Source organism: Anoplophora glabripennis, unplaced genomic scaffold, assembly GCF_000390285.2.
Source record: "Anoplophora glabripennis isolate ALB-LARVAE unplaced genomic scaffold, Agla_2.0 scaffold746, whole genome shotgun sequence".
Classification (NCBI taxonomy): domain Eukaryota; kingdom Metazoa; phylum Arthropoda; class Insecta; order Coleoptera; family Cerambycidae; genus Anoplophora; species Anoplophora glabripennis.
This window is the reverse complement of record NW_019416820.1, coordinates 130,061-146,754: the sequence shown is the minus strand read 5'-3', so window position 1 is coordinate 146,754 and position 16,694 is coordinate 130,061. Positions and strand designations below refer to the sequence as shown.

The 16,694-nt window shown below is 32.0% G+C and overlaps 1 protein-coding gene across 1 annotated transcript in view; it reads right to left on the bottom strand.

Moving 5' to 3' along the window:
- LOC108914725 overlaps positions 1-16,694 on the bottom strand; it is a 32,364-nt gene that overhangs the window by 7,589 nt on the left and 8,081 nt on the right. Inside the window, exons 2-4 of the mRNA XM_018720594.1 lie at positions 12,890-13,240; positions 4,706-4,964; positions 4,395-4,564 (exon numbers count right to left, since the gene is read on the bottom strand). Coding sequence (XP_018576110.1) covers positions 4,395-4,564; positions 4,706-4,964; positions 12,890-13,240 — 780 coding nt within the window. The remainder of the gene's footprint in view (positions 1-4,394; positions 4,565-4,705; positions 4,965-12,889; positions 13,241-16,694) is intronic.

Sequence of the window (16,694 nt, the reverse complement as noted above, 5' to 3'; positions counted from 1 at the left end):
CAAAAACTGTAATTTTGCAGCTAATTTATTAAATAAAAAATTTAGCGTACACTCTACAGTTGGTAACTTTTTATATGTAGTTTCTGACAACTTTACAAAGCGAAAAATAAAATGTTCTCTCTTCCAGTAATTTACGCGAAGTCAATATCTATCTTGACTCCACTATATACCTGAATAGGAAACATTTCTGAGAAAAATTCAACTCTATGTTTTGGTATGTAAATTGCGCCTCCTAGCGGCCGATCTACGAACTTGAAAACTATTTCCAGGATTTCTCTTGGTTGATTTATTAATCAAATTTTTTTCCCGAAGTTCTAAGGCCTATACTTTCCCTAATATCGTACCTCGCCAACCTTAGTAAGACACCCTGTATAAAAAATTTGTCAGTTATACTAAAAAATGGATGATATCCTAGTCAACAACACAGTTTGAAATGTTATACAAGATTTCAAATTTTTTTAATTTTTATTAATAACTATTATTCATAATTAAAATTAATATTCATACATCAAAAAAGATAATCGATCTACTTAGATTTATTTTTATTACTGAATTTTAAAATCACAATCGACTTCTAACAAATTTAAACAAAACATGTAGTAATACATATTTTACAAGATTTTCAAAATATATTTCATATCAGATCAGTATTTTTATTTACTTTTTATTATGTACGTTTTTTTAAAACGGCAAAAATAATTATTTTAAAAGATAAATTGGTTTTACTTACCGTTAGTAACATACAAGTATCTACGTAGTTAATATTTATTATACGAGGTGTCCCAAAAAAACCCGAACCGCCCGATAACTCTTCAGGCTGAAATCCTATCAAAATAAGTTTGAGAAAAAATTTGTAGGATTTAAAAAAATCAATTTAGTGGTGAATTTATCTTTGATCTTGACTGCAATTTTTAAGGTGAAATCAAGGTCAACTTAAAAATTTCAAATAGAAACCGCAAATAATGGAGCGTTTTGGATATCCATATAAGTAGGTCATTTCAACTGCAAGCAATATCCTTATGCTCTTACGCTTAGCTTTAACCTTTTTTGTTATTTTTTCAACTTTTTATTATTGTTTATTATTTTTTTCTTAATTTTTTAAACTTTTTATTATTTCTCTTTATCATCTTTATTATTATGATCTTTAAACGAACTTTTATTGGACTTGAACGTTTGGTGCTATATTGATGTTGACATTAAAAATACAGATTTCAAAAGGGCAAATAAATGGTTACCAATAAATTTGTCATTAAAAGTACTACTGATATTCCTTGCAACATTTTTTTCTACAGTTAAAATCCTGTCGTGTTATTAAGAAAAAACTAATTCGACTTTGAAATGACCTTCAGATAACCAAAAAAAATTTTCTTATTCCTTAAGCAGACGTAAAATACGCTCTATAGATTTATAAAATAAAAAATAGGAATTTCTATATGAAATTTTTAAGTTGACCTTCATTTGACCTTAAAAATTGCAGTCAAGGTCAAAGATAAGTTAATTTTTTTGAAATCCTACAAGTTTTTTTTTAAATCCTTTTTGATAGGATTTCATCCTGAAGGGTTATCGGGGGGTTCGAGTTTTTTTGGGATACCTCGTATAATGTGTTTCAACACATTAATATGAAAAAATTACGATGACTTTAAAATAACACGTCGCTAGGCCTAAACAAGAATTAAAGTGCTGTTTAAAGAACTAATTATAACTATTTGTTTGATTAAAAATAAGATTCGTATTCAAGGAAACACGTGCCATTAAAAAAACTGATCCCCACGGCCATGGAAGGTTTACTGATGTGCTGTGTACTTTATAACAATAACTATTTTGTCCTTCTGCCGTAACAGGTACAGTTTTATGATGCAGATAACATTTTCCTGTTTTGATTTCACAACTCGGTGGATTCACCCATCTAAAATCAAACACATACAGATTTTCACGCTTCGGGCGCTTTTCCAGTGTTGATTTCATTAAGCATTCCGTTTGAGTGAACAAAAATCAACGAGCGTTACCTATTTCTCCGTATACGAATTGTATATTTGTTCTAAATAGCAACTATTAAAATTACGTCAGTAGCAGTAGCATTTCTATATGCCTGGAACAATACCAATTTCAACAATGGTGTTTGCACACCGATTTCTAAATTGTTGAAAAAGTCGATTTGAATAGCGGAATTTTAAACAGATTTATGAAGTTCTTGTTTGCCTAAAAGATTAACCGTCGATGGGGGCACGGGATGTTAATAGGATTTTTGTGATGTTCACTTATAATACAGTCATTGAAGCTGAAAATCAGCTGTAACATCCGAATTCTTTGAAACTGCATGGATTTACATGAAAATTTAGAATAAGGCTCAAAAGTGACATAAGCCCGATTGACGCTTTTTGTTTTTTAGGGGTAAAAACTTCCTCTACGTGAAAAAAATTTTAAAAATTAAGTTTTAAGCATTTTATTGATAGAAATCTTGTACAAGCACAAAGATTAAATAATGTTCCATGTTCTCGAACATGTTTTATGATATATTTAATCTTTTCCACCCTTTATTTAACTCTTAAAAGATATCCCTTTGCAAAAAAATAATGATAAAAATTACTTTTTAAATATTTGGAATGATTAAATCGTGCAATTATTTAATATAAAAGTTACCTTATAGCTAATAAAATAATGTTTCCCTTTCAACCCCTTAAAACCACCCCTGTATTTTTCAAAAATGATAAAAAAATACTTTTTAAAAGCCTCGAATGCTTTAACGGTGCAATTATTTAAAATAAAAATTCCCTCATTGCTTACGAAAGAATTTGTATCTCATAACACTTTTCAACTCTTATAAATCACCCCTGTGCTAAAAAAATTATAAAAAATTACGTTCTAAATCTTGGAATGCTATAATTGTGCAATAATTTAAAATAAAAATTTCCTTATATTGTTTATGAAAGAATATTTTACTTTTGCCATTTTCAACTCTTATAAACTACCCTTTTACCAATATTAATGTAAAATATTTTTATTATAATCGATTTTTAAATATAATCAATCATAAAAAAATTGCTACGCTGCATATAAATAATCACACTAAATTTTTTTACTTATTTTATTTGTATAATATAATGTATAACATATAAAAATGAGAAATCCTATTTTGCTCCGAAAAAATGTCATTGGTTTTTTTACCATAACTCGGTTAATTTTGAAGCTATAGTATCCTACAAAAAAGCATTTTAAAGATAATTTCAAGAGCTGTAAGATCGTTTGCATATAAAACCTTTTAAGTCCTTCGTTTTTTAAAGGGAAAGGATCGAAGGGCTCGAGACAGGTCGTTTTTTCACTAAAATGGATACTTCAAGCGGCGATATCTCCTTTATTTTTTATGCTATAGGAATAAAAAAAAGCAAAATATTTGTTGAAAAAAAAGCTACATTTTTGTTGTCTATCATTTTTTACGTATCTTTCATAGTTTCAGAGTTATTATATAAATAAGGCAATTTTTTTTGAATAATGAAAAATACGTTTTCAACTTTTACCGTACATTATTAAAAAAATACGCATTCTAAACCGGTCTAACTTCAGGATCGTATGAAAAACACTAAAACAAAACTAATTGTAAAGGGTCTACGATTAATTTTAATTCTGATGGAAATGGTACAGCGTTTACTGCTCATTTTTCCTTAAAAAATATGAGCAACCCATCTGTTTTTGACGATAACTCCTTCAATTTTGCTCTAATTAACTTTTATAAGTGCTCATTTTGAAGGTCTTTTTGAGTACTACAAAAAACTTCCGGAGCGTTATACTCGTAAAATTAATCCTTTTCCCGTTATATGAAGAATTCTTCGATTCGAATAATCCCCCAAAACCAGTCCCCTTCCACTAACCATATTTCGCTTTGTATAGGACGTACAACACTTTTAAAAAACGATTTTCTCTGTTTATTGATAAGCTATATTTTTGTTCATTACACTTTTTTAAATAAAATTCATAGTTTTTCAATTATTCGCGAAAAACACTTTGAAAAAGTTTTTTTTTCACTCAAAATTCCAAGTTTTCAATAGTGAATAACTAAAAAACTATTGATTTCTCGAAAAAATTCTTCGAATATTTATTGCTGAAAATTTGATTCTCTATCAATTTCCAGCGTTATTTTTGAAAAAAAATTCCACCCCCGAGAAGGGGTGTCATTCCCCACCAGGGTGGAAGCGTCAATCGGCGCTATGTCACTAATGTTCATTGACCTTTTCTCTAACTATCTGCCAAATTTCGAGTCGATCGGTTCAGTTTCAAAGAATTCGGAGGTGAAAAGTTTCAATGACTATTAACAAGTTACCAAAATTTATCGATTTTTTTATGGAACACTTTTTAATTCAGTGTTTGATCGATCAATTACAAATATCTAAGCTTCTCACCTAAGGCTTCCGGTTTCTGCAGCACTCTGCCCATCCGTCCTCTTCTGCCTAACGTATTATCATCCTCGTAGGGGGCAGCAATTTGTGCCTGCCCTCTGCCCCCTGTAGGCAAACTAATACCTGCCCGTACAGTCAGTGTCTCCGGTTGATAAGAACACAACACTAAGAACCTAAAAATAAACAAAATTAAAATTAATGACTTGATACATACACCGTTCAATGTTAAATGAATAGCGTACATGGCTCAAAATAGTACCTTGCGGTACCCAGTAAATCGATGTCGTAGAGGTAGATCTCTCTGTATAGCTTACCTTCTCGTGCTGTGGGTCAGTATGGGCAGGTTCTCCTGCACCAGCACGAAGGTGGCGACGGTGGTCTCATTAACTTGGCTCCCACACTCCGTGTGATTTATGCGCAGCGTGTAAGTGTCTCGGGGACTATCGGGCTCGCCATCGATGGCGCACCTCTCGCCGTCCGCTGCCTCCACGGCGATGCGGCCGCCGAAAAAGGGGCCGGTGGACACCTCGATCTCGCTGGCGTGGGGTAGGCACTGCGTGGCCTTTGCTGAAACTAAAAAGATAAAAAAAAAATTTTTGGTAATAAATGAACACGTTAACAGAAGAGTTTGTACATGTTGTCCAGGAATACGAGGAAAATAAATGACCTGGTAGCCAAGGATCTGTAAAGGTTTTCATAAAGTTTGGTTGATTTTAGTATAATATATGCAAAACCCACACACCTTCAGGTGAGATTTTTTTTAATAATTAACAATAAAAGGTCTAAAGTAACCCAAAATATCACTCTTTGCCTAGGTACCAGAAAAAAAAAGATAATTTTTATTATAATGTGAAAGTAGCCAACTTGTAGGGAATAAAAAAACCTTGAAAATGGCAGTTATTAAAATCCGATACGATAATTTCTTGCTCGGGAAATTGCAAAAAACTGTCAAAATTCGATCATTACTAAATAAACAATAAGTTTTGCAAAAGTCAACCTACGACTTTGATATTGCATAAATAGTTGGCTTTTATAGTCCTTAATATGTGATTAAAATTTCAGACCGATTCATCCAATAGTTTTTTCAAAATTCTAAATGTTTATCCCAGAGGCATTATTTTTGCAATAACTTGACACGCAAAATTACCAAGATATTTTAATTCTGCGGGTGTCATATGAAAGAGAAAGACTTCTTTTATTGCAAGAAATTATTTTATTGCAAAATGATTAAACAAATTATTCAATTATTTAATGTTAATTTATTAATAAGAAAAAAATTGAACCTATATTTATAACTTTCCGTCAAAATAACTTCGAAAATGTTGATAATTTAGAATTTTTTTTTGGTAAAAGTTTAATCTCAATATTAATTTATTAAAAAATGATATTTAATCATTCCTATAATGTTCCATTACAAAAAACTACAAAAGAAAAAAAAATTTGTTAATGTTTAAACAAATTACTGGATTAATTTAAATTTTTATTTATTAACAAAATGCATATTTCTGATGTACGCAAAAAGATACCCCAAATTAAAAAAAAAAACAGCAAAATCGGTCAACAAGTTCCAGAGATATAACTTGCTTTATCAATTTGCTCGTGGATTTGTAGGTTCCTCCTCCACTGACTCACAGTCATCTTGTGTCGAAGTCATTATTTGGAGCATTCACAGAGATACTGTTACAAAGCTATCGTCCTCAAAAATTTCACATAGAAACTTTAGCTCTTTATTTTCGAAATGGCACTTATTAGAAGTCTTAATTTATAACAAGTAACTGTGATTTTAAAAAAAAAGTGTTTAACTTTGCCACAAATTAAGTTAGAGCAACTTTTTTTTTTAAATTTGAGTAAAAATACCAGCTTTACGAATATGGTAAAATAATCTCTCTAAATATAATAGCAACAAATTTATTATAATTTTTACGTTTTTTACAGTGCTGGTAAAAAACAATTTTTTTGCAATAAAATAATTTCTTCCAATAAAAGAAGCCTTTCTCTTTCATATGACACCTGCAGAATAAATATCTTGGTAATTATTGCAAAAATAATGCCTCTGGGATAAACATTTAGAATTTTGCAAAAACTGTTGGATGAATCGGTCTGAACTTTTAATCACATATTAAGGACTATAAAAGCCAACTATTTATGCAATATCAAAGTCGTAGATTGACTTTTGCAAAACTTATTGTTTATTTAGTAATAATCGAATTTTGACAGTTTTTTGCAATTTCTCGAGCAACAAATTAACGCATCGGATTTTAAAAACCGCCATTTTAAAGGGTTTTTTATTCCCTACAAGTTGGTTACTTTCACATTATAATAAAAATTATCGTTTTTTTCTGGTAGCCAAAAAGTGATATTTTGGGTTATTTTAGATCTTTTATTGTTAATTATTAAAAAACCTCACCTGATGGTGTGTGGGTTTTGCACATATTATACTAAAATTCACCCAAATTTTATGAAAAACTTTACAGATTCTTGGCTATTTAATAGTCCTCATACCCCTGAGCTAATGTTGGATATGAAATGTTTCACAGTTTTTCCAAAACTGCTGTGGGTGATTGTATAAGTGAAATTCTATTTCAAATATTATACAGGGTGAAGCTTAAATGTGTACATTCATGGTGTCTCAAAAAATCATTCAGGGTTGAGACATATTTAAAAAAGCTTCAGATGAAGATTACAGAATATTGAGAAACCAATATGACGGTAGCCTTGTACTGGACTTTGACCTTTCAAGGTCAAACCAAGGTCGACTTGAAAATATAAATAGGACACTGAATTTTTTATGCCAGCAATCGATATAGTGCCAAATTTTAGGTCCGAATTGTGAAGTCAGAGAATTTCTTTTGTATGCACAGCAACGAAATTGATGCATCTACAAAAAATCTTCCTATAAAGGACATTGAAATCTAATTTCTCTCTTTAGTAAATAAAACAGCACATGCTCTACATACACTATTTCCCTGCTTTGTAAAAATCTAGTTTGATTTTCCACCGGCAATTAAGTAAAAGCAAAACTTTATTAAACATAACAATTTACACTACAACAACATCACACGATCTTCTACCTTACTTAGCGGTCATTAACGTGTTCAGGATCCGGTACGGTTATTTCTACAAAAATAATAATTAACCGAAAATATGTTTCACGCCTGCCGTATTTTTTCCATCCGAGACACGCATTAGCATAAATGACGGCTCGAAAATTGTGGCTGTCAAGATGGTATCTCCTTAATTAGATGCCATACGCAAAGTAAGAGGCTAACTGTAGATAATGCGATCGCTGCAATCGTATTAGCATTAGCAAAATCCAGTTAGCCGGTCGTGACCCAATCCCCGAAAACGGTTTGGCGATGTGTTAGGACTGGCTTCAGCGCAGGCAGCTAGTTATAAGTGAAAGAATCAGTTCGTAGATACAGCATTTATGCCTGGTTTGTCGACATCTGATGCTATCTTCTCGATAACTATCAAGTAGATACATTTATAAGACAAATAACCTTATATGGTTCCTGAATGCTATTTTTTAATAGTATTTTAATAGTAGTTCTAAAAGTTTAGAAGAGCAAAGTTGAATAAAATTGCTTTTCTTACGAGATTCGTTCATACCTACTAGTTTTTCGCAATTTGTGTTAGTACGTAATTATAAGCAAATAGTGATAGATATAAAAGCATTACAAAGTTAGAAATTTAAAAAATTTCATAGTAGGTGTACTTGTAGGATTTCCGTAATCTATTAACCTGACACGGCTTTGTTTATTTATACAGGGTGATTCATGTTTAATATGGCTAAATTGAAGAATCGATAGAACAGGTTAAAATAATGTCCATTCATAATATATACTTATTTATTAAATCTCACTGTTTCGGAGATAGAGAGCGTTAAAGTAGGAATTATTTTCCCGTTTTTCCCTCATACCTTTTGAACTTAATAATAACGATAATTTTCAGAAACATCAGTTTATACAAATCAATGTGTTTTATTTTTCATGGGTTGCTATTACGTTAAATGAAATTTACGCCGCTACCTCGGGTGCTACACTGTCACGAATTTCATTGAATATCTCAGAAATAAGGCCAAATACATATCGGAAAAAAAAACAAGAAACGAAAAAGTGTCAAAATTAAGTTTTGAATAATTAATCTAAGAGGGGTGGTTCAAACTTAAGGAGCTTATGTAAGATCATAAGGAGTGTTTGTGTTTCGAATTTCACTTCAATCGGATGTGTGGTTCAAAAGTTATAAGGGAAAAATGGGAACAAAATTCCTACTTCAACGCCCTCTATCTCCGAAACGGTACGATTTAGGAAATAAGTTTATATCATGAAGGAACATACTTTTAATCTGTTCTACCGATCCCTGAAGTTATCCTGATTAAACCTGAATCACCCTGTATAATAACAGTTAAGTATCATTTTTGCGTAGGTCTAATATACTTATATTAGATCTATGCTATGCTATGTTAGTCAGTCGAATTGATTCTTAGGGGCGATGAGTAAAAACGGGACACGCCAAATATTACATTTTTTAAATGGAACTAGTGCTGGCAAAAACCGGAAAAAAGTGAAACCGGTTAACCGGGTTCCGTAAAAACCAATTACAGATAAAACCGGTTAGTCGAATAGTTGCTAAAACCGGTTATTCGAATAACCCGTTACTTGAATCGCTAAAACCGGATATCTGAAAATCGGTGCTTTACAAAGACAGACACGGAGAAATTGTCTAAAAAAAAAAAGGAAGTAGATCATCGAATAATCGGATATTTGAAGATTCGAATAACCGGTTTTCGGATATTTGAAGAATCGAATAACCGAATAACCGGTTTTCGGATTTCATAAAAATCTGAATTATCCGAAACCGGTTAACTGACTATCCAAAAAACCGATTTCAGTTGCCAGCACTAAATGGAACACCCTGTATATTTTTAAACATAACATTTTAGTGCGGGGTTGCCAAGTTATGTAGAAAATTCTTCGAATTTTGGAAAAAACATGACCTCGAAGAAGTTGTATTAACTTCAAGCCTAACACTTGTAGCAAAAATATTTGACAGAATTATAGGGCAAATGTTAGGCAAAGACTCCTAATTAGCTAATATCGATATTTTATACAGGGCACTTTTTGTAATACGATCATTTTAAGAAAGTTCAAACTCTAAAATTTTTGGAACACCCTATATTGTTCTATTTTATTCACATATCGGTCCACTTCAACTTTTATTAAGTATGTTCTACACCTAAAGTAGTTAGTTTTTAAGTTACAGCAACATTTCTGGAAAAAAACAATTTTTATTATTTTCGGTCGCACGAAATGGCTTTGGAAAAAAACTGTCACATTATGTCAACTTGTCAGTTCATAATTTATCATTACATTGTGAGTTAATTAATATTTACTTGTAGTATTCTATAAACTATTAAAAATTAATTTTTTTCAGAAATGTTGCTATATCTTAAAAACTAACAATTTTAGATATAGAACATGCTTAATAAAAGATGAAGTGGACCGATATGTGAATAAAATAGAACAATAAAATACAGGGTGTTCCATTCGAAAAATTTCAGAAAATCAAGTTTAAACATTCTAAAAATGATCGTATTATAAAAAATGCCCTGTATAAAATATCGATATTAGCTAATATAGGAGTCTTTGCGTAACATTTACCCTATAGATCTGTCAAATATTTTTGCTCCAAGTGTTAGTAGTTGAAAGTTAATATAATTTTTTCGAGGTCATGTTTTTTCCAAAATTCGAAGAATTTTCTATATAACTTGGCAACCCGCACTAAAATGGCAAACTGTTTATATTGCCATATATAGAATTTTCTCGGAAATCCATGTTTAAAAATATACAGGGTGTTCCATTTAAAAAAATGTAATATTTGGTGTGTCCCGTTTTTACCCATCACCCTGTATGTATCAAATTAATTTTGTAGTTTAGGTTTCTTGATTCTGTATAACTTTTATATAAACTTTTTTTCTGTATTATGAGTAACAAGGGAGTTATTTTACTTTCTCACACTAGTGGCCCACTCTGTATGTATATAATAGGGTTTCCAATATTTAAATAAACACTTTTCTGTCAAACTGTTTTATTTTCACTGACATTTAGGTTTAGAATAAAGTGACATTTCATGTGGTAAAGTATGACTTTACTAAACGATTTTGAATTTAGTAAAATAGTATATTGTCAGTCAAAATGCGAAAAGTACTATTTAATACACAACTTTTGAATAGATACGTCAAATAACTGATAATGATTCAGATTTAGAAATGTTTAAATATTTTGTTTCGAAAACTAAAAGGAATCTGTTCGGGTGTAGTATAGCTTCGTAAAATCCAAACAAATCTATTTAAGTGTATATAGTTATGGTAAAAAAATAGTTGTTAGTGTCTAGAAAACCACTTATTTAAAGTAAAAGAAGATATGCTGGTCACAAAATTCGTAGTCCTAGGATAACCTAACAATCGCGATATAAACTTTTGCTAGGATAAAAAATTGCTACCGTAATATGGAGATGGGATAAAAACTGAACAAAAAAACTTTTTAACCACTAGAAGGCGCCTTTAGCTAAATATTTTTATAATAACGGCGGCGTAACTTTTCTGAAGCCTATTTAATACAGAATTTCCTTCAAATTATTCTTTTAGCTGTATAGTACGATTCTTTAGTTAAAATAACTCCAATGCATCGAATCCAAGAATATCAACACACACTCATTCCTCCACAGACAATTTTTTCACACAGTCTCACAACCATGTAGGTCTAGTCAAGAGCGTGCCGTAAAAGGCTGTTGCCTTTTTAATCGTCACAGGTCTCTGGGATTAACTGCACTTAATTTTTTTTCCCGTCGCGTTTTACACAATATTATTTCACCGTTACGTAACAAAGGCGCATCGTCACGAGTTTGGCTCTGCAGTTCTACAAAAAGCGCATGTAGTTGAAGACGCCACGAATTGGGGCGAGATTATTAATCCACGGAATGTGTGGAACGAATGGGTTACTGTTAGCCGTTGGACCATTTTTTCCTGAATAAGCACACAATGGATTTTAGTCATAAAAATGCGAGCGAGCAACTGTAGGTCATTTTTTTCAACGTAAACTAATTGCAAGAACCTCGGTGATTCTATGAATTACTCATCCGTTTGGAAAATCTCGCAGCATTTCAATGCGACAGGAAACTATTATCGATACGTTGCATAAAGCCGCGTAATATTAATAAGAACGTGTCACAGCAAATTATCCTTTCTTGCTACTAGCGTTATTATGCAAATTTTAGCCAGAAGGATTTTGCGCTTAAGGCCAGAATTATCTCCGTAAACAAACCGCCCGCTCGAGCAAGAAGGCTCGCTTCCTGTTATTATAATTTCTTGAATGTCAAGAAAATCCTCACATTTGTTTAGTAATAATAGTAATAATAATATTAGTAATGATAATGTTTGTATCCCAACGGCCATGTGGAGGTAAATCAAAAGCAAATATTCAATAACTGCTTGCGAGACGTTCTCTAGAACCCATCAACATTTCTGGGGTGCACTGCGTCTCCCACAAGTGTAGTAAATACTTTTTTTCTAGTTTCCGATTGCTTGAATAGCGTACAAAACTATGCGTTCACATTAAAACAAACGGCAATGTACTGAACAAAATCAGAATATATAAATGTTGGACGTTCCTCGAGGATCAATTCTCGGACTCGTTCAGACAGATTCAGACAATCAGTGATGCCAAAAAGAAAATAGTTACCACTGAATATTAAAAATAACCTCTAGTTAACTATTTTCTAGAAACGAATCTTTATTTTTGCTTACAATAATTTTCTTATGAATCTTATTACGTGCTGTAGATACAAATTTATACTTCGAGATAAAATTAAGTACACAGTAACTTTTTTATTGTATATTTTAATGCTCCTGAGTTAATTGCGAACTGATTCAAACACCGCGATGCACACGTCTGGCAGTTTGCTGAATATTTTAATAAAACCACGATTTAATCAGGTTTATGTCGTGTGGTTGGGCAAACCAAGCGTAATGAAAATGCGCGTAACACGGACCGGCGAGGACATCAAAGCAGTGATGTTGATGTTTCACTCTTCACTAATTTAGTTGAAAGATATGCGAGCTGATTGACCATAAATACGCCATTATTTCCGACGAAACCAGCAACTATAATAATGGAAAGTTTTCAGTATGCTTCGGTTTTTCACTTTCTTTCAGAAAGTTCCATAACAGTCAAAGATGATATACGAAAATAATGAAAGTGAATAAAATAGTGGTTTAGGTTCCAGAAGAATGGTTAGATATGACAGTACAAGTTATGGAATAAAAAATAAGAAAAATTATTGTTGTCTGGTTTGGCTTGTAAAATTTGTTCAATAAATTAATCTTCAAAAATAAATAGTCAATTATATTAATAAGAAAAAGCACTATGAAAGTTTTTTGTCTAGAAAAATTTATATATATTCTTCATACGTTAAGGAAAAACCATCAACATAATACTTACACCCCTTGGTGGGAATCACGATGATATTTTGGTTCTTATCATCCCCATCCGCACGCTCTTCTCTCTCCCCCTTATCTTCCTTGTCTTTAACACCCTTTACTTCAAACGAATACTTCGTGGCCATCCTCAAGCCCTTGATATCCGTGGAATAGGTCTTGTACTCTTCATCGGTTTCGATGTTATTCCTCTCTAACGGGTCTTTCACGTCTTGGGACCTACACCTCTGGGAACCCCAGGTCTGCAGCTCGCAATACCGGACGCTGAATCCATTCTTGGGGATGGCGGTGATTTCCGATTCCCAATGGAGCCTTACTTGCCTGTAGTCTGGCTCTCCCATGAGATTTCGGACAACTGGAAGAGAAACAATCCATGAATTTTTCATACATAAAAAACTAGTCTAAATTCGTTTCTATGTAATTATTGTAATTGCAAGCAGTTACAACATTTTTAATTTTAAAATAGACCTCAGAGTAGTTAGAAACGAAGAATGGAGCAATTAAAATGCATTCCTAGAAACAATGTAATTGTTGAATTTGACACAATTGTATGTAACTGCAGGGAAAGTAGAATAAAATATATCACATCACGTAAGTTTGCAATTATCGAAATATTTAAGTCACATTTTCTATTAATAACTTTGAGTTAGTGACTCCAAAATTTCATATAAATGTATACAGGGTGTCACATTAATATTGCGAAAAAAATCAGGGGGAGTTTCCTTGACCAAAAATAAAAAAGAATGTTCCTATAAACCTATGTCCGGACATAGAGGGTTTTGAAATTTAGAGAAAATACAGCAGGTTTTTACTAATACCTGGAGAACTCTAATTCCGATTTTTTTGAACTTTGGTATGTTTGTTTATAAAAACGGTAGACGTCTTCTGACGTAATTTGATTTATTTTATCTATTCCAGCGGCATCCGGGGACAAAATTTCAAAAAAATCAGAATTAGGGTTTTCCAGATATTAGTAAAAACCTTGTATTTTCTCTAAATTTCAACACCCTGTATCTCCGAAACGAAGCATTTTCGGGCATAGGTTTATAGGAACTTTCCTTCTTATGTTTGGTCAAGGAAACTCCCCCTGAAAATTTTCGCAATATTAATGGGACACCCTGCATGTTTCGACACCTTTTTAAACTATCCCAGTTTTATTAATCCCTGAGTTAAAAATACTTATAAATCACTTAACAATAGCAAATAAAATCTCGATTTTACTCCCTTTGTTGTTGAAGTTACTGCTGTGCCATTTGGCTTATGGGACTTTATTTATTAGAATCATTCGAAAGGTGTTTTTCTAAACTTTAGTCCCTTTACATGCAATAACTTTTTTAAATAACATTGATTCAAAAGCTGCATCTGAGCGCAGCATGCACATCTATTATTTATAGCTGCGGTTTTAGTTTGTGATTGATATCTAACATCTGTCGAGTTCGCAATCGTCGTCTGAAAAGAAAAAAGTAACAGTACATTTCAATCTTGATGACGCAGTCGTTTTGAATTCAACTCTTTCAAAAGCAATTATTGCAGCCCACTTACCAATGGCGAACGAAAGAAACAATTGTTGGATTATAAAAAGAACCAGGCGTTTAAAAATAATATAATCAATATTTCAGGTCAGGCAAAAACCGAATTTAGATCAAACGGCAATATTAAATGAGTCACCTTTCAGAATATATCCTTCCCAGTTTTTCTCCGCAAGAAGTTAAAAATGTCAGACATTTAGGTTCATAAAGACGTAAAGCTTGGCAGCGATAACATTTATTTCGTAATAGTGGTATCTACCACACAAATATGCCGCTGGAAGTGATAAATGACTACATGAAACTTCAATTCAGATATCTGTTTCAGAAACCCTTTGAAATTTCTATAAATACGCTTTGACCGCTCCGATTTGTGTTGTTTTATCAAATTTGTTTTTCAATAATTCGAATGGAGTATTTCATCATGTCTATGAGGTATTCAGAGTGCCTTCCAATCTCACAATCAGTAACATTAAACACCTTTATTTGTTATTACCGGTTATGTTTCGTATTTGTTTTTCCCGAGATATTTTGAACTTTTACGTCAGTCGGAACGCAATTTTAATTTTGAAATACAACACGCAGCGTAATCAATCATAATTCCGTACTGAAAATAAATCATGCGAACCCCTTTCCAGACTGGAATCACTTTTAAATTAAAACGCAGCAATCTAAAAATACGGCATTACGGTAACCTCGATAGTAACCTTTCCTGCCTAGCATTGGCGTAAACAGCTAAAATAAAACTAATCCTATTTGCCGGTTGGCTTCGTTTCATCGCATCCAGCGTTTATTGCGAGGAAGGCAAAAAAAAATCACACGCGAAACAGGATCTAGAGCAAATCAGGTTCGCGTTTTTTGACAGTAAAATTAATACTAACGCGGAGCTATTATAAAATGGTAGATGTCGGCTCGTTGGCTAAGAGGTTTTTGCGTAGTAATAACAAGCAATTCATTGCTAAATGTATTTTAACTACAGTTGCAAGTTTTGCACTCTATTATCTTCTAATAAAAATTTGTATGAATATCGGCAAGAATAATATATCCAAGTAACAGTTTAAATGCTGTTTAGTCTAGTTCGTTTTGTAAAGGTTTCATGAATGATTATTTAAAAATTTTCATAAAATTTAGAATATAACGAGGATCATTAAAATTTTAGAGCTAATTTCACACATTTCAACAGTAAACTGCTTGTTTGAAAATTTGGAAACTATCAACAACTTTTAGCTGGACTTTCACAAAGGCAATGAAAATTAAAAAATAATTTCATTAATCTGATATGTGTAAAGCAACAATAAAGTGAAATATCACAAAAACAGTTTTAACGATTATTATTTAAGGCAAATTTAGCTCATGGAACCAATAACCTCAATAACATTTTTTTGTCATAATATGCTTCTGTCATAGAATTAAAAGATCTCTAGGCTTGTACAGAGGCAACAAGACAAGTTCTGTATAAGTAGGTTAAGTTTTATTATACCTTCAAACATTTAGCTTTGACAATCTCCTAAAGATCGTTATTCTTTGGATTTATTAGGCCTCTGTGATTACTATTACAAAGATATAGAAAGAAATATTAAAGTCATCAAAAAAGAATCAATTATTCCGATCACTTATTATGAAATTAGAATTAAACATTAAACTATTTTAAGTAAGTTTGCTACTTAATATTTTATTTCTTTAACTTTGTAGTTATTTTAGTTGAAACTATCTGCGATCAGTTTATTGAATAGTGTAGCAAACTGTCCATTGGAAAACATTCGTTTTATTTTGCTCTAGCATGTTTATTTTCATGAAAACTCTCCATCTATAACTAGAATGAGTGTATCTATCACTCATCTATGTACATATATTAAATACTTCATATACTTTAACATTTACATCAAAGAAAATCATCTTTCGTCACCAGATCCAACGTATTTTCAACATTCCTTCGAGGTGATCTAATTGTTACATTTTTAAATGACTAAAAATATGGGCGTTACAATCACTCTTCAAGTTTTCCAACACGTGCCTTAAACTTTGTGGTAAACAAGTTTTGATATAAAATTATAACTCTTTGATCCCATTGCTGGCCTTCCAACCTCTTTGACTTAATAAAAGTCAGGTATTTATGCTACCCTTAACTTTAACTCTTCTTTCTGGGAAGTGTAACTCACATCCTACAATAAACTGGTTCAAATTGTCCCACCGTTACGTAAGAGATTATTCAACAGTCACAGGTAGAAACGGTCATGGTTATTTTCTACTTAAAGCCATGGCATACAAGCATTTGCCATTAGA